This window comes from Perna viridis, chromosome 8 (assembly GCF_037379345.1).
Source record: "Perna viridis isolate PV_CMFRI_1.1 ecotype Kerala chromosome 8, ASM3737934v1, whole genome shotgun sequence".
Classification (NCBI taxonomy): Eukaryota; Metazoa; Mollusca; class Bivalvia; order Mytilida; family Mytilidae; genus Perna; species Perna viridis.
In genome coordinates, this window is record NC_142452.1 from 31,717,006 (window position 1) to 31,742,325 (window position 25,320).

A 25,320-nucleotide genomic window follows, 5' to 3' on the forward strand; every position below is an offset into this window, starting at 1 on the left:
ATGATGAGATATTTCTGTGAGGTAGTTTTGGTGAAAATACGGTGGAAATTTTTTTTCAAAATGATTTGTTGTCTGTTGTAGGATTTATGACACCTGAAACAGATTTCGTTGTCGTTTTTATGTGTACAACTCTGTGAAATTAATTGCAACAAATTTTATCAAAAAATAATAATTTATTTATTAATTTAGTTGTTTTATTTGTTTTTGTTTTGTTTTGTTTTTTTGTTTTTTTTTTTTGTTTTCTCCACAAACTGATCATGTAAAATTGTTCATCGGTGAAGAAAACATGACCTTTGTTACTAAAAATATAACATAGGGGTTAAGATGCGTATTTTGCCATTGTTTCCCTAACTATAAAAGAGTAATTAAAATGGAAGCTACCCATAAGATAAACATGACATTCTGAGTTAACTGGCTATATTGAAATCATTTTTTTAGGTAGCCATTTTACAACCATTTTCACAAGTTGCTTCGATACCATCTATAGGAAACTAAATGTTTCAAGTTGAATTGTGAGGATAAAAGATCGTTCTGGGCGGCCATTTTTCAGCTGATTTTTATAAAAACTTTGATTTCAACGATAATTGGTTTATATAGTATACATGGTCTCGTGATATGAATGGTGATGATGAAAATTTTGAATAATTCAACTTCATCTTATGTTCTTTTTTCAGCAAATATTTTCTGGGCTGATGGTCCTCAGACCTGGTGAAAAAAAATGGCATAGGAGGACCCCAGCACAATTTTTTTCCAGAGGTTCTTAAAACACTTTGAAGGCATTTCCAGTGCCTTTTACAGTGCCTTGGGGACTCTTTTGAACTTACAGCATTCATCAATATATGGTCTTTTTCAGCAATTTTTTGTCAAACATGGTAACAAGGCATGATACCTTTACTAACTTAGTTAATAGGGTATGTTTTTTGTCAGATGAGCGATTCATGTTTCTTCGGGAGCCTCTTGTTCGTAGTTATAGTTATAACTCGTATGCAATTAACTGTCGTTATGTTTTCTGTAAGGACTTTGCATACATCATTTTTTTTATTTTAGTTTAAATTGTCCTGGAAACCCACAGCTGTCGGACATCTCATTCATGACTACCAAATTGGGTTTTCTTCAACAGCAAACAGCATTGCGCCTGATATTGTTACATTTAGATCAACAAAACATCACAACCATTTCAGGTTAAATCACTCTGATGTACCAGAAGGGAAGACATTTTACATCGTTATAAAAAGTATCAGTAAAAGTGGAATAGAAGGAATTCAGGTATATCCAGAAGAAACTATTCTTATGTTATATACGATAAAAACATTTTGTTATCTTTTTTTTCTTATTTTAGACGGGCATGTACATTTATATTTTTCATGTTTTATTCATTTGCATAGCCATTTTCATCGAAGCACATATTGTTTTATTTATGTAAATATCTTATTTCTAAATCCAAATGTTTGTAAACGGCTGTTCTCTTACGTGTCTTTTTATTTACCTCATTCACAGAGTATTGGACCGTTAATTGTTGATACATCCAAACCGCATTTTACTGGTGGAACAATAGATGTCAAGCTTATAGAAGGGAAATACCTGATGGCACACTGGTCTTCTGACGCTTTTGGGGACATGGATGATCCATATCCATTGAACTTCCAATTTGCAGTTGGTAGGAATAAATTCTGAATTAAATGCGTACTGTTGTTGTTTACTTTTATTTTATGATTTTTGAAATGACGCAACAACGGGTCTATTTCTTGGATTCGACCTATCATTTATTTTGGTCTGATTGTGTATGGTCATTTGATAGCTTTCAATCTGGTTATGGTAACGACCCTATAACTTTTGAAACGTTCATCCATTAGCAAGTTACTTGTCTTGATAGTTTATATGACAGTCACTGATCTTCTAGAAAATCGGCGCTAAAGTCGTCTAGATGAGCACGTGAGTAGAGGATGATGCAACAAGATAAAGCTAGTTGGCAATTGGGTCATTCAAATCATTTAATTTATGATAACGTTAAGTTTAAAGTTATCATTATTTTCCTCAATTTCGATATACAGGTCAAGAATAAAAACAGACTTAAATTTGTTAGTAATGTCCAGATTATGGGCATTTTGAAATGGAGGAAACAAGATAACTAGTGACATAATACAGTCCCTTTTCCCTATCATACAGTCAGAATCAGATCAGTTTTGTATATATCTAACTTTGAAGTAGCTCTCAATAATTGTAAAAAAAACTTTTGTTTTACATAAAATAATCAAGGCTAAATGTCCCAAAATGTAATCGGATTTTCAAAGGCCCTTAGATAGCTGCATACTTAACATACAAAAATCAACATTGTGAAGTAGTCGTGAAAGCATACAAAAAAACTGCTGCAAATCGAGTAAAACAACAAAAAAACACTTACTTTAGCAAAAAAGCAGAGAGAAAAAAAATGAATCAGTACATTTATACTCAAGGGTTCTACCCTATTTTGTTTAAATAAAAGGCTTTCGTAATGCGAATAAATATGAATATTTTAATAAATAAAAAAAAATCACGGTTACTTAAAAGGGACAAAATCACTTAAGTTTGTAATATTATTAAAATCCACATGTTCTTATAATATTTTGTAGGTCATCAACCACAAATGTATGACATTTATCCCTTCAATGATTTGATATATGCTGGACCATGTAAAAAATCTATACCTTCAACATGTACGGTATTACCAATTGACGAAATAAAATGGTCTCTTCATGGTCATCATCAATACTTTTTCACGTTGAAAGCTACAAACCTCGCCGGACTTTCTGCTTATCAAACGTCTCAGCCATATGGACATGATGTACATTACCATCAGAAGGGATGATTCTTGATATACCAACGCATTCAATTGTGAACTCTGGACTGAATGTTAGCTTTTAGCAAATCTCTATTATACCTGATAACTAATTCAATAACCTGTCTAAAATGACTTTCCAACTTAAGCATTTTGATGAATATTCTTACATTAACGCGTTTTTTTTTTTCGGCAACTATTATTAAAAATACCTAAATTAGTATCTAACGTCTTTTTCACAAGTATCGTAGGTGTAAAGTTATTCGTAAATTCAAATTTCATCATAGATTGAAGTATTATGTGAAACAAACTCCAGTCCTGTTTCATTGCACGTAAGTCATATAAACATTAAGAGTAAATGCATCAAATTATTATGTTATATAAAAGCTTTGTTTAAAATTATTTAGGATCTAGAAGACATTGATTTCGCAACAGACACTACATCTCTAGCGATCAAGTGGTTTGGCTTTTTACATCCACACCAAATTGTTGTCTATAAGGCTTGTATTGGTACAGCACCAAAACTATGTGATGTAAAGGATTACGAAGTTGTTTCTGCATCACATGAGAGGCACATCTTCACAGGACTAAATCTTCATAGCTTTCAGGTTGATACTTTTTTACTAATATTATATGTTATATCTTGATTGGGCATTTTTTCATTTGCATGATATTTTTATAGAACTATTCGCTTTCTAACAATTCGTAAGTATCTGTACAAGAATAATCGTGCATTCAATACATAAATGTGTCGCAAAAAACAGTTTCCTTTGTAACATACCTAAATAGTAGAACATCATAAACTACCTCTGGTTCGTATTTGACCATTGTCGAACGGTTACTTCAGTAAAAGTTTATACATTGAAGTAGGGGTCTGTATGACACAGTGGGTGTACTTGCAAGCTTGCAACATGAGATGGATTGCTTGTCATGTTTCTTATTCTCATTTCTATTACTAGTTTTCGTTACATATACAATTTAAATCTTCCAATGTATTAGCCTGATTTAGTACTTTTCTAATTTTGATTGATATTGCTTCATATAGACTACATTATGTTTTTGTAATTATAAAAATATGACGGTCCTTTTATAAATCTAAGTGTATGATATTATACACATACTGCCTGCAGCAGAGAGTGATACGTCGAAGTAACATTCGGGGTAGATATAGTCCTTGAACCGATCCGCGCAACGTTTGGACGGATCGATGACCGTTGACTGATTGATCGCCGACGGATCGATGAGCGGTGATCAATCTGTTTGCAGTTTTGTTATGTAAAATGACGTAAGATATGTTTGTAATTAAAGAAATGTAAAATAAAAGTATAAATTGATGTTTAAATCTATTATATTATGTAATTATGTGTAAAATTTATAATGAAAACAACAAAAACTGTAAAATACATTGAATACTATGTGGTCACGTGATGCGATCACCAGTTTAATGGATTGGTTTGACGGATCGATGACTGACCGGAAACTGATCGGTGATCGATGATCGATCGCAATTTTTGTTGCACGGATCGGTTCAGGTACTGTATGTCACTCGAGTCGTAGTCGAGCGTGATATATTTTCTGATTGTGTTACTCCGTGCATCACATCAGCTGTAGGTAATATGTGTTAAATTATACTGAATACCCTTTTAATGCATCACTTTTTTATGCACATGTACACAACCTTTACGAAATTCAAGTGTAATTGTCTCAATACCTCAGATATAGTGAATGTCCAACTAAAATCAAATTTTAAGATTGAAATCAGCAAAAGCAAAATAACAAAATGAACAGTTTCACTATATATTTATCTAATTAAAGTAATCTGAAATGAAAACTAAAAGGATGCCCATACGGACAAGGATAGGTATTTCCGGTCTAGAGGGAGAAATATCAGCATGAGGGTGATATATCCGGGTGATATACCGTACTGATGTATCGTAACTACCAGGAGGGGCGCTAAAAATGAATAGACCGAAATAACACATAATGCTTATCCAATAGAAATTTGTGATTTCCGTATAAAGGATATATTACAATATAGTGGCTATCTTTTTTTAAGATATATTTTGTGACTCTTGATGCTTCAACTTCTGCTGGGAGTGTGTTGGTCAGTACTGATGGAGTTCAGATACTTGATACCAATCATAACCTTACGGAAATAATGGTTCGGGATGGAAATAATTGCACCGGTAATAATTTACCACGATTTGGTACAATAAGTACATCAAAAACAAACTTTCTTTCAAAGTACATGATGATCAAAACGGGTCCGTTATTTTCATCTTTATTTACAACTGGTGCGAAGTACCTCCCTTAACACAACCACATTATTTGCACTATTATTTATACAGATTAGGTCTGTTTTAGTTGAGTTAATTAGATTAAGGCAATGAAGACCTCCACAATGTCTTGATCCACAATGGCTTGATGCATCGCCGCCCTTTTGGGTATTACACGGATACTGCTCTTGAATAAATAAAATCATTTTATACCATATACCAACCTAATTCCCAATCAACCACTGTCTCTATCCTCATTCCCCGTAGAGTACATTTTACATTGATATCATATTCTTAAATTTCTTCAGATATGAACTGTTACTTTTAAATAAATACAATTCTCAAATAGATACATGCATTTAAAGCAGCAGTGTTTTTTAAACATCGGCCGAAAAAGCCATCAAATTCAACTTTTATTTTCCATTCAAGGAGAGTCATATATCACATTACAATATTTATTGTTTTTTAATTGATTGTTTCATACTCTAGATAAAAATATGTAGATTGCACATGAAAGTGGCACTATGCAAGAGTTTTCGGTGTTGATTCGGGTGTATAGTGAAAGAGTGAAACATGTTACGCGACTAGACTGAAAAAAACATCGGTGCTCGTTGGTTTTTTTCCGCAATATGAATTTCCTCGACAATCAGCAGTCTCTGAACTTTACATAAATTGGTACTTAAGCAAATGTTCCCATTCTCCCATATTCAAAATCTTTCTCCCCAGACAAAATTAAAATGTTTCACTCCCGAATCAAAATCCCCCATTTACTATTAAGTGAGAAGCTTACGCAAATACAACTACTGTGCAAACTTGATTTGATCGAAAAATACTGATGTTGATACATTTTAAATGAAATGTCGATTATTGTATTTCATATATCGCTCCCTTTGACCTTTTGTCCGTGGGTGATTATTTTAGCTTTGGTAAATCAGTTATAATTTTCTCAATTCATCAACATGTTTTCCACCAACAACTGTATCAGTCAGAATGATTTTGTTTCTCATTCTAATTTTCTTTTCTTATATTTTAATCAATAAGATTTAGATGACCTTAAGATGGAGCACCATGAACAGGTAATGAATAATGCACGAATGTAACATAATCATGTACATGTATATGAAATATTAATGGAACAGCTTGATCTGAAATTCCAATGATGACATAAAAAAATAACATAAACAATTTTAACACATTTTCGGTGATCATATCTTTAAAAACGTAATGACAAAATACCAATAACATATATTCGAAAAATCTTCAATTTTAACCCATAATTATTAAGTTAACTTAATCGTTAATGTATGGGTATTCTAGAATAAATAATTGAACAGCTGAAACATAGTTCTGTTTAAGTCAATGTAGGCTTTAATTGACCTTAAGTCCTTACTGTTTAGAACACACAACCTAAGTGTATAGAAGATATCGACTTCCAGTCTTCAACAACATCACTACATGTTTATTGGACATTTCCTAGCACGTATAAAGCTTACACTAGAGACACCTGGATAAAACTGGAACGACAGTTAGTAGACGGCAAGTACATTAGCAGTCTATGTTGACCCAGTATGAACTCCGCTTGAAAAATAGATATAGTTTGCTCAAACTTATTACATATGACAGTTTCATTTCTGTTTGTACGTACATTGCCCATAATTATCAGCATAGACATTTACAAAACACATTATATTTTGGCTTGTACTTATGTGTTATAAAAGGTAGGCAATTTTAAAAAAAAATATAGTTAATGTGAACACCTCCTTAAAGTACGCTGAACAAATGCCATACTCATTCGTTTAAATTTCTACATAATGTAAATTATCTTGTATACATTTGTAATTGCAATGAGAACAACTTTATAAATTAATTGAAATATTGTATATAACTCGTTTCCGATTTTTCTCAATTTCAGACCTCTGGATACATTTTGCAGATTTTCAGTATGTCGGAGTTCATAATTACGTGACACTGTCAAACCTTGAATTGCAACCAGGAATAAAGTACCGACCTGTTTTAAAATTCTGTGTCGAAGGTCATTGTTTTCCTGTTGTCTATGGGAATGGTGTCACAGTTGTTGTAAATCCTCCTAATACAGGAAATATGGACGTAGTTATAGAAAACAACCAGGTCAATACACTTAAACAAATTTTACAATTTCAAAAATACTTTTCGTTTCTCAAAATAACTGTTTAAAATTTGAATTATATTCTCTTGTTTTGGTTGGGCCATTTTATCTAGTGATATGAAAAAGTCTCCGATGTGATTGGTTGATATGTGATTGAGAATCATTATCGATAAATTGTGACTGTTCGAAAGCGACATTGTGACATTTAAAATGTTGTTCTCCAGACGATCGACAGAATTTCCGTCATAACGATATCCGAATATCAGCAAAAAAATACAAAGGAATCATGGAGAAAAAGGTTTTATAACTCGTGAAAGTTTGATATTGCAAAATATCAACTCGCGTTATTTTAGTTCAAAAGTATAACAAATTTGCCATTGTTCGTTAGTTTTGATGTTGAAATTAAATAACATGAGTTTAAATTTCGCGATATTCAGCATTCACTCATTTCGAAACCAATAAATACTCAATGATTTAAAAATCTACTTTCTATATTGTTTGTACAGCGAATATAGATATGTGAATGATGTAGTGTTTCATTATATATTTTGGAGTAGTTATGTGCATAAATCAATTCATTTATGGCATTTTTTTTTTTTTTTTTTTTTTTTTTTTTTTTTTTTTTTTTTTTGTTCTTAAGTTACAAGTGCAGTTTGATCGCATGGTAGATCCAGATATCCCGAAGTATGAAGAGGCAGCTGGAGTCGTCGATCTTTATGAATGGGCAATCGGGGACGATGTCGGAATTCACACTATCTGGAATTCAATGGAAAATATCACTGTTCAAGACAAGAAACACGTAATACTTCGTTGGAAATTGTCAGTACATAATTAAAAAACACCAAAAGCACCCAGATTATGACTTTTGTCTGTATTTGAACAACGCATCTTAATTAAAACATTGGCGGATGCTTTAAAACTCAAACACGATACAAGAAACAAGACAGACCAGTCAACATCACATATTACAAGCTGTGTTTCCGCGTTCTATGTTTGTTTGTTTGTTGGGGTTAAACGTCCTAGCAGCAATATTTCAGCTATATTCAGACGATGAACATGAAATTGATGATAAAATGAACATGAAATGATGGTGAAATGAAAAGGGATGAGACACAAGGCCAATGGGGTCGACAAATTTTGATTGCCACTGGAAATAGGGAAGGTGGGTAGGGTCGGGCAATTCAGCATCCTGTGGCGGAGCCCTATGGTTCCTACTCCGGGAGAATACCACAGTAGGGTTCTTTAACGTGCAAGGAACGTGGCATCTTTCCCAACACGGTGCACCGCTATGGTTTGCGGTCAGGTTTTCCGTATTATAGCCTGACAACCCCATCATGTAACACGCCAGGGGTACCCCATTCCACCACCTGGGGCACAAATCCCAGTTGCTCTGTGGGCAGAGCGCCCTAGCCCCCGGCTAGGGTTCTGAGCACTATTTAGTCGCCTTTTACGACAAGCTTAGCGCTGCTGCAGGCCTAGTCTTTTAACACCCGGACCTGCACGGAGACCGCGTTCTATGAAATATGATACTAATACGTTATTAAGAATGGTATATACACCTCAGATGTTGAGTATATGTCAATGATATATCAATGATTTTAAAGTCGACACTCCTTTTCTCTGACAGACGTTTAATTCATAATAAGTGTTGCAACTACCCTTTTATACTTCTTTCATATGCACCAATTTTACTTATTTTGCAGCTTCAATTTTTTATTCCTCTGAACTCCTCAATTGATTTTTCGAAATGCCGCAAAGTGTTTATCAGAGGATATAACAAGGCTGGAATATGGTCAACAATGTCAAAAGAAATTAAGACATGCTCAGTAAAGGATGGAAACTCTTTTATCGTTCCCAAATTAGTCATAGACGCCATTGGAGAACAGGAAACTAATTTAGGTATAATTGTTGTTATCGAACAGATTTTATTTGTAAACAAACAAAAAAAAAAAGAAAGTATACCTGTACAAAAAATGTTTTTCTTTTTTTTTTCCATATAGTAAAGGTAATCGGTAGTCACTATCTAATTCCTATTTGGCCATTAAATGCACCTGTCTGTACTTAAAAACAGTTCGAGCTACATTAGATTAATCACATACTTTTGCTGCATTGTATACCCATTTCAGATGGAGTAAGGCATGATGGTTATGGAAAAGACATTTTCCTTCCGACAAATGAGCGATGGGGAGAACCAGATGTAGATTACACCCCATTTAAGAATGTAATATCAGCAACATGGCCTCTTTTACGACATCACAATTATACATGGGCTGTCATTGACGCAGAAAATCTCGATGTTGAAAGTTTTTATAAGGATGAAGACACTTTGCAATTGGTTGACCCGTGCTCGTATCCTAATGCAATTAAGTGTGGGCATACAGGTACATAAATTGTGATAATGTTTATATACTTTACCATAATTTTCATGATTGACAAAAAATTGCTTTATAAATGCAAACTATTTTTTTAACGACAAAACAAAATATATGGAAACGGGGATTTCGACAAAGGAGCCAACAATCATACCAAACACTGAAATGGTTGCATATTACATTACATAGAGCTTGATAAACCAGATGGTTGTGTTCAACTGACCCCTAAAACAGCATTTTAAAGCATTAGTGAAGTATACATTTCACTTTACTGTAAACATATTATGATTTAATGTTTTACCTAAATGAAACGGAGCTGTGTGTACGTAAATAACATATGACTTTATTGAAAATGGACCGATTTCTTTTTGTATTGCTGACGTGGCAACAAACAAGAATATGCGAGACTTCCTCATACACACGCTATGCCTCTGCGTTTTAAGTGCAGGCAATCACATTCTAACTGTATGGTTCATTTCCAAAATGCGTTACTTCCGACAATACGATTCGGGACAATTCATGTTTTAGAGCATCGGCATAAATAGGACGTAGCAAAAGTTCCGTTCCTATTACAATTACATTATTCAAGATGGCATAAGATCAACAAATGTTAGCTTTGGATCCATAATTTTGAAACTTATAAACTGTTTATTATATAATACATATAATGCTAACTGCACAACATGCCATTGTCTTCCTTTCCTCTTTCGTTTACCCGGACTTGTTTTTTTTATGAGCAACCAATCGGGTGTCTTAGAAAATCAAATCATGCTTATCCTACCGTTCTTGCTCCTATACTCGACGTCACATACAACACATTTTCGAATTGAAGCTCTACTTTTTAAACCGTCGGGACTTACCGCTAGAGTTGTCTCTCTTTTATTTAATATGAAGATAGTTCGCATATATGCATGACTTGTTGGTACCAACGAGTCGCTGATTAGCTTAAATCATGCGTAACAAATCCTTACGGGAAAATCCCATACTAAAATCCGCCATGTTGGTTTCTACGGGACGATTTGTTTACAAGTTCGTAAGTTCCGCCGAACTCCGGTGACAATCGTCTGCTTGATCAACTTCTCGGTATTGTACGTTGTTCACGTAAAATAAATCCGAGATATCCGAAATAACGCCGAAATGCATTCTGGGTTCTTCGGTTTTTGGACAAACCATTTAAACGTAAACAACTTCTCCTAGCAACCCGATCACTGCAAACATGGCCGACTTTTTACAATGTAAATATTGGCACCGAGAATTAAAATCTGACCGGAATTTAACGATTCAATGTTTAGGGAGAAGCCGTTTGGCTAAACGAATGAGCAAGTCATTTAATACAATTTAAACGACGGTAGGTGCCAATAAAATCGTAGGAAATATTTTTATTCAAATTTTAACAGTATCTTATTTATGTGACGCCGAGTATAGTTTTAGTGGAGTCCAAGTTGCTCATTTACCTTTTGTTTCTTTGTCAGTATTATTTATTTATTTATTTATTTATTTTGTGTGTGTGTGTGTGTGTCTGTCTGTTTTCTCTGTCTGGTCTTCGTCCCTGGATTGCGTTCTTTTGATTTTTTATTTCCGTTAGAATCTTGGTTCATTGATCATTCTTTAATATAAAAATATGTAAAAAAAAAACTTTATTGGAAATTCATAACCTGTGCACTATCTACAATTAGGTTCAAGATACCAATCTTAATTTAGATGAACAACTCCCCTGATAGATTCGCTATTCATCTTTTTTCGTCTTTCTTTTCGTGCCAACCATGCAATTTATTTAATAATTGATATTTATTATGTTCATAGAATTAGAAAGAGGCTTCAACTGCTACTAAATGCCAATGTGATAAGGAGCATTGTATTTCATCAACGAACGCACTTGTGTAGTGTATCTTATGGTGAAACCCATACAAATTCTGCATATAAACAATACAATTTACACAAACATTTTAAACATTCAAAATGTATTGAGCTGATTAAAAATTCTTGTTTGACCTCTACCTCAATCTTTTATCAACATATCCACTAGCTAAATTTAATCAGATTTAATGCATGATAATTTCTTTGTACAGAGAAAGAATTCATCAACGCCTTCTTCAACTTAAACGAGGAACTCATTCACGGCAAACGCTACCTCGTATGTATCTACGCTCCAAGCATGGAAATAAAATATGAGAAATGGATAGAAGTCTTAGACGAAGTTAAGAGCTGTAGTGACGGGGTTACTGTGGACCTGACCCCTCCAACACCAGGACATGTGTGGATTGGCATTGATCCTAGCAAAAAGTATCAGGTGAGAAAATGACTTGACCGATTATAGATCTTTGGCCTGTATATCAAGACGATATATAATGGAACATACGGAGTTAAATTGTTTTATATGAAATATATTCAATTCAAAACGCTTGCTTATCATAGAAAAGCGGAGATATTAAACTTTCATCAGAGTGTGTTTCTACGTTTGGCTTACATTTGTTACAATCTCATAAATGATTTTACAAAAAGAAATTGCATTACTGACGACGAAATGATGAAATGATGTTTTTGACCGGGCTTCCTTTCTATCTAAGCCATCTTGGTAACTATGAGAAAGTGTATATGTATTTCCGTGTTAAACAAGATGTGGAGTACAAATTGATATATACTTGCAAAACATTCACACAAAATTATAATTGGTATGATGACAAAATTTTGAGATTTATCTATCAAACACTGTGTTCATTCATATTTGTTAAGCATTAGAGCCTAAGTTGCCTCGCTGTTTCACCCGGGTCACACCATAGCACAAGTACAAGTTCTTGATCAGCATGTCAGACTAGTACAGAGCAGGGTCTTTTTGATCGGTCAACTGTTCCGTTATTTTTGTAATTGAAATGCAGTAAATGTCTACTATATGACGTTATATCATACTCAATCAATTGATCAGTGGGTTTGCATATATATTTATCATGTTGATGCATATGGTTAAGATCAATTACTCATTATATGATTTTAATCAAAACATAATTGTTGAGATGCATGTTATTGTTCCGACTTACTTCAATGTATGTGCGGTGTCAAAAAATGTAGAATGTAATTGTATTTCACGCACCAGTGAAACATGCAACGCGTCAAATAAATTAATGAAACGAGTTTATTCTGCATTCATCGGCAATACCTAGGTTAACAATGCCTTTGCAATTTACATGGATCGAGCTATGTCATATATCACACATAAATTAAATTTGAAATGTGTTTTAGTCATCGACATCTGACATTTTTATCAGCTGGGATTCATTCATTGATGTTGAGGAGTTTGGAAATACAGCCCATAATTCTGGAATAAAGGAATACTTCGTTGGAGTTGGTAAATCATCAGCATTAAACATATTAATGCCTCTGTGTATTTGTTTCGCTACCTAAACCTCACTCTATATATAAATAATTCAGATGCAGATTTCTTTTGATATCATATAAAACAACATTTTAAAATATGTAACAACATCATCTTATACAATATATAACAAAATGTAATATGATATAAACGACATGCAGGTCAACAAATTTCTAATTTACAATAAAACTTTTACACTTAATTGGTAAACAAAGAGTAGGTATAATTTAAAATAATATTATTAAGGTATGAGCATTGCATTTAGTCGGCGTTTAGAAATAGATTTGATTTTTTTCAGGTTCTACAAGTGGAGGAACAGATATTACACCTTATACACGGGTTGGTCTTGTCAACCATTTCACTGTTCGTGGACTCCGGTTACAAGAAGGGCATAATTATTATGCTACTGTCAAAGGTTTCGATATCATGCTTCTAAAATAAATACCTGTCTTTGTAAGAATCAGGCAGTGGGAGAAACATAAATTGAAAAAAAATCATTGTAAAATTTAATTTTGTGAAGTTTAATTTACTTGACTATTTGCAACATCAAAATCAAGGGGGTGGGGAGTGGAGGTTTCCATATCATTTTTTTGTAAAATGAGTTATAAGTTCATTGAAATGTACTAAAATGAAACATTTTAAAGGCGGATAGCTAACAATCTATTGAAAAAAATTGTTGAGAAAATCCAGTGATGCAGAAATCAAAGAATGGACCATTCAAAAAGGGAAAATATCCTTGAGTGAAGTTAAACTGTCATATCGCTGTTTTTTTTGTTTTTTTTAACAACTTACACATAATATTTGTAAATCAATATAAAACAAATAGAATCCATGTGTAAAGCAAAGGGTGCTGTTGTATATGTTTTTTTTACGGATGGTGCCTGGTCACATTTTAAGTATGTGTTGGTTAAACATGATCCATATGTTAATTAAAGATTACAAATACCATATTTTCCTTTCTTACATAGTCCTAGTTCGATAATTAAAAAAAATGCATACCTTTGAAATTAACATTAATCAATTGTACTGCGTTTCTTTTACAAAATATTTACTTGCTTTGTAGCAATCGACTTTGCAGGAAGGTATTCGAAAGCTTACTCCCATCCAATAAAGATAGACAGTAGTCCTCCAGTTATATCAAACGAACCTATTTCAATGAAAGGAAGGCACCTATCTAACATGAATGAACTAGACGCTTGGTAAGTACAATCAAATAATTGTTTTAAAAAATGGCAGACTAAATCTTGTTTCTTGGGAAAATAATAGTTTGCTAGTAATATTTAAGAATATTTGTTTCAGTTGGAGAGGCGTATTCGTGGATACTGAAAGTGGTATAGATCACTATCTCTGGGCTGTTGGTTCACATCCAGGGCATGATGACATCATTCCTTTCACTGAGACAACGAATGACTGTGGAGTCTCTGATGAGGACAGACCAATTAACATACAAGAAGGGCATGCTTACTTTATAACCGTTAAGGTAGTATATAATCTAATATTTTTTGTTCAAAAGGGAAAACATTTGTAACCACATTTAAAGAGTTAAAAAATCTAAACAGAAATACGAATAAATCTTAATAAAACGAAGAATTAGAGGCAAAAATTTTCGGTCTTTCGGAGTTTGCTCCAAAGAGCAATTGGAATGAGCTGAGAGGAAAAGACACCAACTGCCAATGTAAAATAACATTAATTATACATGTACGCAACGTAGAGCTTTTCATATACTTCCTTATGAAGGGAAAATATTTGCCTAGGAATGATGCTCGTCTTATTTATTTTAAAAAAGAAAATAATTGAAAAATGTTAGAGACTACATATAATGATGCTTTTTAACTTGCTATATAATGCTATATAATACAGTTTCATTTTCAACATGTTGTTTTCTTTTACTTTTTATACAGTGTGTACTGATCATTGTGTTTGTCCGCCCCTATTCTAATTGACATTCTTTCTGAAACTGCAGAATGGAATTTATTGCAATTGTTACAGATTATTTATTTCATGGTGCCATTGTACACTTTCAACTTGTATAATTCTTATTATTTATTTTGTTTTTTGTTTTTGTTTTTTTGTTTTTTTTTTCGTTTTTGTTTTTGTTTTTGTTTTGTTTAGTTTTCATCTAAAACCCTGAATTTGTATAGCGTTTCCTATTTGGTTTCTTAAGCAAGGAGTGGTAGTGTCATCAAGAGCGATAGTTATGCACAAATTTCGAGATTAATTTAAAAGTAACAAACAAATTTACTAACAAATTTAATTTTTCAGTCTATTAACCGGGCAGGTTTAATCAGTTCAGCCTCGTCTTGGGCCTATGTCTATGATATGTCTCCGCCCGTACCTGGTCATGTGTATGATGGAAGTCCAGACAAGGTCTCAAGTTATATAAAAGATATCGACTATCAAACCGATACAAAGACATTATCAGGCTACTGGGAAGGATTTCATGATCCACATTCCACAATCAAGAGTTATTACGTTAGCATTGGAACTTGTATCAAATGTGAAGATGTACTAACCAACCAAGACATTGGAATATCGAATAGTAAGAATAATATAATACTGAATCTGAATTTGAAAGAGTCGATACAAAAAAATTATCACGAGTTAAATGTTAAAATAATCTTTTCCATGAATAAGTTTAATTTGGTTATTCGCGATAACCAATTGTTTTTCCCTTCTATCATATAGATTGTCACTCGTACTTTGTTGCTATACTCAACATAACTTTTACATTTTGTGATCGGCAAATCGGTCTCCGAATGATAAAAATGTTGCGGAAGAACATCTGCGATTACTTTTTTTAACATCGAAATTCCTTACACAGGGTATCAGTGCACTGATATCTATGTAAATTATGTTTTACTTTTTAAAAATAGGGAAAAGGGCGGAATCAAAACTATACGACTCATTTTTTCCACTTAATGACATCTGCTCTTAATGTATGTGATAATGCACTACATTGACACGTCTTGATTTATTAATTTTTCATAAGAAAAATAACATATAATGAATGTTTCTAATTTTTGAACAGGTTATTCTCACTAACCTGATTGCGGCAAGTTTACAGTTTTTATTAACAGCTTTGCCGTTAATAAATGTAAACTGCCACAGGCCAGATATTTCGCATAACCTGTTCAAAAACTAAAACCATTCCTGTTATTTTGAAACATGTAAACAAATAAAATGAATGTTTTTGATAGATTTCACATTGTGTCATATGCATCTGGGTTCAGGAATCCGGTACTACATCACCATCACAGCTTGTAACACGGCTGATCTCTGTACGTCTGTGACGTCGGATGGTGTTGTTATTGACAACAGTCCACCAACAATTGGAGTAGGTTTTGATGGCGTTGATATATACGATAATGAATATCAATCATTAAGGTAATATTACCCATTTGTTCTTAAATAGCGCAATCATACATAAACATTCTTAATGTTCATAAATTTGCGTAACCTGGGTCCGATCTCGCAATTGCAGAATACAAAACTGTCACTTTCCTCAAATTTGATCAATCAAAATCATTTGAAATTGAAGAATTGGGAAAAATCTTTATTGAAGTTTCTTATTAAATCAATCCGGGCAAGCTATGTAAATGGGTCTATACTGAATATGTAACAGTATTTTTGTAGCAAGCATTGTTTCTGCTAAACCATGTATATGCTGTTGGGAACAGTTTGGCTTGACGTGAAGCTATTTTTTTTTTTTCAGAAATTGTATTTCAGCCCGATGGTATGGATTTACTGATCCTCACTCAGGATTGGACTATTTTACCTGGAGAGCCGGGACACGACCTGGGATAGATGATATCGTCAAATCGACCCATCTGCCAATGATCGATATTTTGGTGAACCCTGATCTAAGGCAGAAACTTCCGATAGGAAAAAGGGTTTATGTAACCATCAAAGCATACAATAAAGCAGGTATAATTGTTTTTTTTTAAAACAGTAAGCGTTTGAGCGCCCTGTATGTTTATTGTAGGTATTTTCAGTATTTACTAATAGCAAGGATTTGTGTTTTCTATGCATATTGGCTATTAAACACTATAGTTTTGTAAATTTTTACTTTCTTTTTCTGCTTCCTGTCCTTGGACGATGAATGTACTGTTTCTCTTCATCATGGCCTCATAGTTTTTATTTTCTTATATATTTCACTTTGCGACCAACAGTGCATTGAAGTTAAATAAATCATATTAGCATATTAACTAAAATAAAGAATGGGATTAAGCTAACACTTTTTCAGCTTATTTTATAATATTGTAAGAAACTTGGGTATATGATTTTTTTTCAGTTGCCTGTACAGATTAATGACGGGTTTTGCAACACCTTTTCATTGATTTATTTTTTTATTTGCGATGCTTTAAAATGTTCTAAAACTTAAATGTGATTGCAATTTTACTTTACACAGCAACAAATACATTTTTGCTTAATTTGGAAATAATATCATCTATTCTAGGACTAAGCTCTGAGGCGACGTCTAATGGTTTTGTAGTGGACATAAAGTAAAGCCATATCTATCGACGGACCTTGGGTCGATAAAAGAAAATTCATTGGTGTTCAGAAATACGCTCAGAGTAAAATGGGAAGTTGATGATCAGGAATCGTACATACAACGTCAGTACTTGTCAATTTCATCACATAAAGGTGGTCGCTTTAATACGTCATCAATGGAGGTAATTCGGGTTCCTTTTTCGGAAATAAATGATGAATATGATACTTGGGGGAATTCAATAAATAATGCACGAAAGACAAAACGAAATGCTATCATAAACAATAAATGTTATCTACGCATGCCTATTTTGTAACAAAATTGAAAATGTTATCTGATTCATTCCTGTAATATTAATAATTGAATTTTTGAATAAGGAAGCAAACAATGTAGCAGACTTTTCTCACCAGAATTTTACTTCGCAGGTACGATGTTTAGAACACACTTTAACAAATACAAAATCATTGTTTGTGTATATGCCAATACATGGCTACTGATTAATCATTAAACTTACATGCAGTAAGTCTTCAAGCTTTATACACAATTCAAAATTGAAATTTTGTAGATAAACGGCATAGTGAGAGAATACACAATTTCTCGTCTGGATTTACACGATGGTGGTGATTACACAGTAAACTTAATTGTCTGCAATGGAGCTAAAATGTGCGTGGAGGACGAGAGTAGAGAGATCACAATAGACAGCTCCCCGCCTACTCCAGGTATACATTGCTACCGATTTTTTTTATTATTGTGACCCAGAAGGTAGCCAAATGATAGGGATGTCCAAGAAATGTAATATGAAAATATAAGACTTTTTTTACTGCGGACCCTATTGAGTTACGATATGATGGATAATTATAAAAGCGGGTTTTTGGCACGCAAAATTTCTCTTTTGTCAATCAGAATTAAACGGAAGTCAGGCATAACAACAAAAGTTACCCGTGACTTGAACTGACTCCGAGAAATCATGCATGAATACCCTTCAATGACAAAACTACTTTCAACAGACAAGATAAATTGAGAAATGGTTATACAGGCATCCTACCCTTCACACAAATAGATCATAAGTCATGTCAGCGATTATTGTATATGTGATTGTGAACCAATCTAGTCGTGAAATATATTTGGTGTCTTAAAAAATGCATCAAATCTAATCGTGGCATTTAAGAAAATAAACAACAGTCAATCGAACTATGGCTCAGGGCGCAACAAGGGCGTCAATACTACACTATTGGATTTTTTGTGTTTATATAGATTTCAATACTCTTTACAGCAAATAACAAATATCTAATACACACAATCATAGTGCATATTGTGTAAAAGGAAACAATTCAATTTATTCAGGACAACACAAATTCAACGATTTGATATCAAGGAAACTTATCCATGTTTATATAAATTGTCTTACGTGCAACATTTCTCGATGGATATCTTATGTCTAATTATGAATTATAACTATTGGTAAATTGGTGGAAACAATTCTGGATTAAAATAGTTAATTAGATAACTAAAAATTAAAGTGATAGAACCAAAATACAAAGGTTACCATAAATGAGGTACCATGGGATATTACATATCCTTATTCCATTTGGTTTCATATAGTATCAACCTGAATGTAAAATTACCAATAATAAATACAGAGGCATGCACTGTTCAATGGCTCATTGAAATTAGACCGAAATGAAAATACTTGTCCATGAAATAAGACAACTCTGAATAGTGATGTAAAATTATAAATGAAGCAAAGTTCTATTCCTCTAATGCTTGTATTCATTCAACACTTTTATATCATGTGATCTCATGCAAAACTCAAGTCAAATGAAATACATATCAAATAAGATAAATATGAAAACTCAACTTCAAAGAGACAAAACTACAACTAACTTGATATTAACTGATAAGAAGGACATTGTCCAAAATACATGTACAAGACTGAACTTAATATCAATTTCAAAATGTTTGACTCCAAAAATTCATGCAACTACATGCATACCAAGAATGAAGTTAAATATAGAAACAATACATATATCACTCAGAGACCTTATAGCAACAACCTATATTATGATCAGCTAACCATACTGAGGTTCAACAAGAGAAATCATATCAAACTGATACCACTGAAATTAGACAATAATGCTAAAATACAACAATACAATATCATATTTGAACCATGGAATGCTTGTTTAGAAATGCTGGCGTCCAGGTATCTAGTATAATGACGTCTCACCCATAGTGGTCTTCATACGAGTCAATTCAGTCCATGTTTATCTTATGTTTGATTTTCTAAAATTCAATTTTGAAACATAATAGAATAGCATTAGTATATTCGTTTGAAGCCAATGAAACACAACACCTCTTATACATAGGTATGTTTGCCATTAAGACGGATCATGCGGCTAATTTACGTCGCTATGTGGAGGGCTGGATGACATGGTCTCATTACAAACTGCGGTTGTCATTGCTGGGGTTTGCAGATCTCCATACAGGAATAGACAAATATTATGTGTCTGTTGGAAGTCAGTATATGACAGATGATTTGAATAAGGTAAGTATAGGCTTCTTTGAAGGAACAGAGTAATATTTGATTAGAAAAAAAAAATTGACGTTAACGTTGATGTTAACATTTAAAAAAAAAAATATCTCGTATGCTATAGTTTCGGCGTTATTATTTGTTTTGTATCATATATTACCATCGAATCAATTGTCCTTATCGACATTCATTTTAGATGGCTGGATCTCCTCAAGAATTTTTACACAACCAAACTGGAGTAGATAAACAAGATGAAGGATTTGTACAAAGCTTTGAAGTTGATGTAAAGAATCTGGCTAAGTTTGAACACGTTTTTGTCAGTGTTTGGGCTGTAAATCAGGTAAAACTTGCTTCCAAGACAAAAAAAATGATGTTATATTTCTTAACTGTCTGTTTAAATAAAATTATTCAACATTCAGAGAGAATGCTGGGAAAAAATAGCTAAACATGGAAAAAAGGACTACACAAGTAACGCAATCTATCATATTGGGATGGACTGCTTAAAATATTTTATATATTATATTCGAAAACTGAAATTTTATTAAAATGTAAGTTTATGTTTTTAAAAAGTGAATAGTAGGTTTGATAGTGGATATTCTTTTCTTCACTTAGAACTATATATTTGGAACATGACTTTGGCTTCAAAAACGCGTTTAAACATTATTTTGTTGAAAGTATGAGGGTAGGGGTTTTGGTGTCGGCTGTACGGAACATTGTAACTATGATATAAATACATCAGAAAAATAATAACATTCGACTTAATATCTTTTTTTATTTGTGTTGCATATACTCATACAGGTTGGACTTCGTAGTATGATGATTCATTCACAATTCAAATTAGTCCCTGGTGGATCACTTGCATTGATACGGCGTTGCTTAGCTGTTTCGTGTAAAGGTCATTGTGTTTGTGCAGCTCAAGGAAAAAGATGTTCTTTGAAAGGAATAAAATGCCAAGACATATCCAAAGGTTTGATTGATAATTGTTGGTTAGAATTGTATAAAGAGAACTATTTATCAAAAACAATAGCTGGAATTGTAAGAAAAATATATTTCCTTTTAGTTTTAAGAGCTTGGGCAGTTAAACACACAGAAACATACCTCGAACAATTACATTGAATTATTACAAATAAAACAGAACACAAATAGAATTGTATAAGATTTATATGTTTGTTTGACGTACGATAGATATTTGTCGTTCTTTTGCAGCCAACCCAAACAGTTTGATTGCTGTGTATGATATAACTGACGTAAGACCAACCTCGACATTTACTGATGTTAAATATACACCGTCAAACCTGGCTCTTGCTGCCAAATGGCACATTGTACAGGCACAAGGATTGAAGCCCTTATGGTATGTAATGCATTTTTTTCTAGTTACAATATTTCATAACACCTGTATGCTTTTTCTACTTATACACCTACATGTATGTCATATATTTAGATTAAAATATAACTTTTTTATCTGCATTATAAGTGTTTGTTTAAACGCTATATCATCTACTCTATATCGCATACCCTATATAACACCCCTAGACCAATATCGCATGCCTTATATTGCACCCCTTCTCAGACCATACTTGAAGTTTGGTTAAAATATATGATATAATGAACATGACATGTTCAAATCAGGATGCCATGCTGTATCTACTCGAGACTTCTATATCACCCCAAGGGCCATCGCACAAGGGGTGATATAGGGCGAGGGTTGACAGCACGAGATACAGATTTTGACATGTAACATGCAGTATATTTACGAAGGTATCCCTAAAATTGTTGCAAACTAGTGTTTTTAATTACGGCTAAAATATATATCAATGTATCGTCAAACGTTTGAATTGATATTTTTAATGTTAAACCGATTTACAACGTGCAGTTCAATACAGATGATAAGTATTTACTGATTATGTAATATTAATCACATGAAACAAGATAATGAGTATTTAACGAAAACATTCTAATTGCTTGGACAACTATTACCACTAACATGATCACAGTTTTTAAGGATGTGCCAAACCACTAAAACAATAAAAATCCCTTTAAAGAGTTCAATGCATTTGATGAAGGAACTTATCTTTATGCTAAAGGTATGAATGGAGTGCTGGATTAACCAGATCAACAGCAATTGAGGGAGTATTTACAGACTCTGATAATGTTTGGCATCACGTTGGACAAAGTAATCAGGCAATAATGAATATAAGGCGAGGTAAGCGATAAGGATTATTTTAGAAGTCAAGTTATTATAATTTCTTTTTATTATCATTATGCTTTATTTCGCTTTTTAATTTAAACAACTTAATTGAATTGTAAAATGCACACAATATGCTTTTATTTGCATTTATGTCCTTCATCGTTTTTCAACTAATTGAAAATATATGATTCAAACTCTTGATTGAGGAGACAAACGTATCTTGTTTAACATACACAACTTTCTAAAATGTAACTCTATTAAAACTCAAATAATAATCGCATTTTAGATTGCGCTAAAGTAATATATCGGGTAATTGTCTATCATTTAATATTTTTGAAGGACGAGTCCTTAAGGAACCAGGTATAGCATATTCTATGGTAACCCGTGCATGGTACAGCGAGGATACATATGCAGATTTTAAGACAAATGGAGTGTGTGTTTTATCTACGTCGTTGTCCAGGCGTAAAATTAAAGGATCAGCGGTTTGTTACACAAAGTGTTCTAACAATAAACAATATCAGAGCCAACAATTTAGTAGGAATTTCCCTAACAAAGCTTTGAGTATGCACCTGGTCTGCTAACAATTACGCGCTGTATATTATTTACTAGACTTAGCGTGTCTAATCATACATTCTTATAAAAATAAAAGCATGTTCGGGAGTAAGTACCAACTGATTCAGCAATCATTGCAAAACAGTTTAATTGTTTCTATTGACCAGAAATCAGGAAATACCTCGTACATTTCGTAATCTTGTCATTATTTGATGTTTTGGTCATAAGCAGTTTTCTACAATACACGAAACCTGAAGCTTCCGCTAAATTATTATGTTGATTCGAATGCACATCAATTATTTTAATTTAAGAATGCATTACGTTCTTATATTTGAACTGACAAATGATTTGAATTGTTAGCATATAACGAAACAAGAGGTTGTTTTAAAGGTTGTCGAACAAATCCCAGGACACTGGAAAAGGGACGTTGATTTTATAAAACCAGGTTCTCCATTCACAATCAGGTGGACAAATGTATTTAGAGATGACGCCAACATTATCGACAGATTTAAAGTGTATATCAGCACATATCCCGGTGGTAAGAATGCACGCACTTAATTGAATTACATACTAATTTGTAATAATACAACATGAACAAAAATGTCACCAATTATAACAAACCCATGAAAAAAAATCAAAGAATTTTTGGAAGGCAGTTTTGTGAGTAAAATTCGTATGCCTTTTTTTATTGGAAATTGTTGTTAAAATTCGGACAAATAATAATAGAGTATTTACAAAACGGGTTAATTTTTCAACATTTTAGTTTTTTGTTTTTTTTTGTTTTTAGGACATGACATTCACTCTGTGGAGTTAGATTTGCCGGGGAGTGTAACCTCACATAATATCAGCCGAGTCCCTTTGACGCCTGGGAGAGTGTTTTATAGTAATGTTGTCGGCTACAGTCGGTCTGGTATACATGCAACGGAATCATCTGATGGTATAATAGTAGAGTCACTTCCACCTTTCGCTGGGACAGTCCGAGATGGAATAGGTAAGTAAACAGAATTAGCTAACGGTTGAACCACTTAAATCCTGTCCCTGGGAAGATCTGTGATGGGACCGGTAAATTATTTATTTTGAGTTCTGCGTAGGGTATCAAATAAGTAATATGGTCAATAAATGGCAGATGCAATCTATAACATTTAGAATTCCGACAATAGAATTATTCAGCGACATTTATAGCTATGAACGCACTTAAAAAATCAGCAAATATGTTTTCAGTTGGAACTTGCGATTTCCTGATAAGTCTATGAAATTTATTTTATATGCCATACCATCATTTTTTTCTACTTAAGGTGTTCATGACATCGATTATCAGAATGCTACAAACATTGTTAGTGCGTCATGGCATGGTTTTTCTGACCGGGATTCTGGTATATCGCATTATATGTGGTGTGTGCAAACTAAAATTTCAGTGGACGGGACATGCGATATTAGAGAATGGGAGAATGTAGGCATTCATAGAACTGTTTCCCGAATGTTAAATCATTCAAGTCTAATACCAGGTAAAAATAAAATTTCTTTCATTACAATACAAAAACAATCTAAAAGCAATCGTTTACTCTCTTCACCAATGCACAAATATATTTGAAAGTAGTGTTTTGTGTAATTAAAATGAAAATAAATTGTGAAACAAAACTAGAAGAAATTAGCATTCCTTTCACTTAGATCAGTATGTATATTAATATTAACGAGCCAGTAAAATCCAGGAACAAAATTTGAATCCCAACTTAACAATTATTTGAAACTTAGTGACTCGTTCGGTGATTGTATTCTCTTTCTTTATAGGATCTGAGTATGAAAGTGTTGTTTCTGCAGTAGATCAAATGAACCATACATCAAAGACAGTTAAATCAAATGGAGTTGTCGTCGACACGACCCACCCCAAACCAGCATCAATGGAACATTTAGAACACAACATTGCTTTGAACCCATCATTCGAGAATTCCGATAATATACCCAGTAATTGGGATCATATCAAAAACATTAGCCTGTGTCGTGGTTCATCAAATGCACTTCCAATAAGTTGGAATAGTTCAGTAGGAAGTTGTGTCAATGTTTTGAAGTCTGGTAAAAATATTGCTATGGATGGCCGTGCGTTTTTATTTTTAAAAGGCGAAATTTCCCAAATACTTAATTTTCTCAATGTTAATAAATTATACAGAATTACGTTCGTAACTGCACACCCTCCTCTTCTTGGTGCAGTGCTTGCCAATAAAGAAGGTTATGTAGAGTTTGGTGGTCAACGTCATGTTTTCATGGTGTACACGAAACAAGATAAACATGACGTATTATCGACTAATGTCGATTGGCATCATCATACATTCTATTTCTGGTCATATAGACCGGAAGCTATTGTAAAACTTGGGAGCATGACGGGTAATACTGGAATTCTTTTTGATGATTTGAAAGTTCAAGAAACAGAACTACACAATGACAGTATTGCCAGTGGAAACAGTAAACATGTGTATGCACATGTCATTTCTATACATCAGTGGTCGTCTGTACATGCGTCTTGGAGCTTCATAGATCCGGAAAGTCCAATTGTAGATTATATGTGGGCTATTGGTAAGTTAATATTAAGCTTGACTGCAATGAAATAA

The 25,320-nt window shown here is 33.2% G+C and overlaps 1 protein-coding gene and 1 pseudogene across 3 annotated transcripts in view; both read left to right on the forward strand.

Moving 5' to 3' along the window:
- Positions 1 to 17,553, forward strand: LOC148610239 (uncharacterized; annotated as a pseudogene). The gene is made up of 21 exons (XR_015914833.1): positions 1 to 21; positions 1,048 to 1,266; positions 1,498 to 1,657; positions 2,610 to 2,889; positions 3,223 to 3,423; positions 4,872 to 5,001; positions 6,133 to 6,167; positions 6,489 to 6,627; positions 7,004 to 7,218; positions 7,857 to 8,015; positions 8,920 to 9,115; positions 9,343 to 9,597; positions 11,658 to 11,878; positions 12,826 to 12,931; positions 13,257 to 13,373; positions 14,022 to 14,157; positions 14,258 to 14,438; positions 15,221 to 15,497; positions 16,156 to 16,342; positions 16,671 to 16,882; positions 17,415 to 17,553. The product of XR_015914833.1 is annotated as an uncharacterized LOC148610239 (transcript).
- LOC148610240 (uncharacterized) overlaps positions 17,497 to 25,320 on the forward strand; it is an 11,974-nt gene continuing 4,150 nt past the window's right edge. For both annotated transcript variants that reach the window (XM_088542514.1, XM_088542513.1), the window contains exons 1-12: positions 17,497 to 17,631; positions 18,013 to 18,166; positions 19,814 to 19,992; positions 20,174 to 20,317; positions 20,776 to 20,944; positions 21,184 to 21,328; positions 22,062 to 22,180; positions 22,505 to 22,647; positions 23,108 to 23,255; positions 23,505 to 23,708; positions 24,013 to 24,222; positions 24,506 to 25,285. In XM_088542514.1, coding sequence (XP_088398640.1) covers positions 17,626 to 17,631; positions 18,013 to 18,166; positions 19,814 to 19,992; positions 20,174 to 20,317; positions 20,776 to 20,944; positions 21,184 to 21,328; positions 22,062 to 22,180; positions 22,505 to 22,647; positions 23,108 to 23,255; positions 23,505 to 23,708; positions 24,013 to 24,222; positions 24,506 to 25,285 — 2,401 coding nt within the window. In that variant the 5' untranslated portion in view covers positions 17,497 to 17,625. The remainder of the gene's footprint in view (positions 17,632 to 18,012; positions 18,167 to 19,813; positions 19,993 to 20,173; positions 20,318 to 20,775; positions 20,945 to 21,183; positions 21,329 to 22,061; positions 22,181 to 22,504; positions 22,648 to 23,107; positions 23,256 to 23,504; positions 23,709 to 24,012; positions 24,223 to 24,505; positions 25,286 to 25,320) is intronic.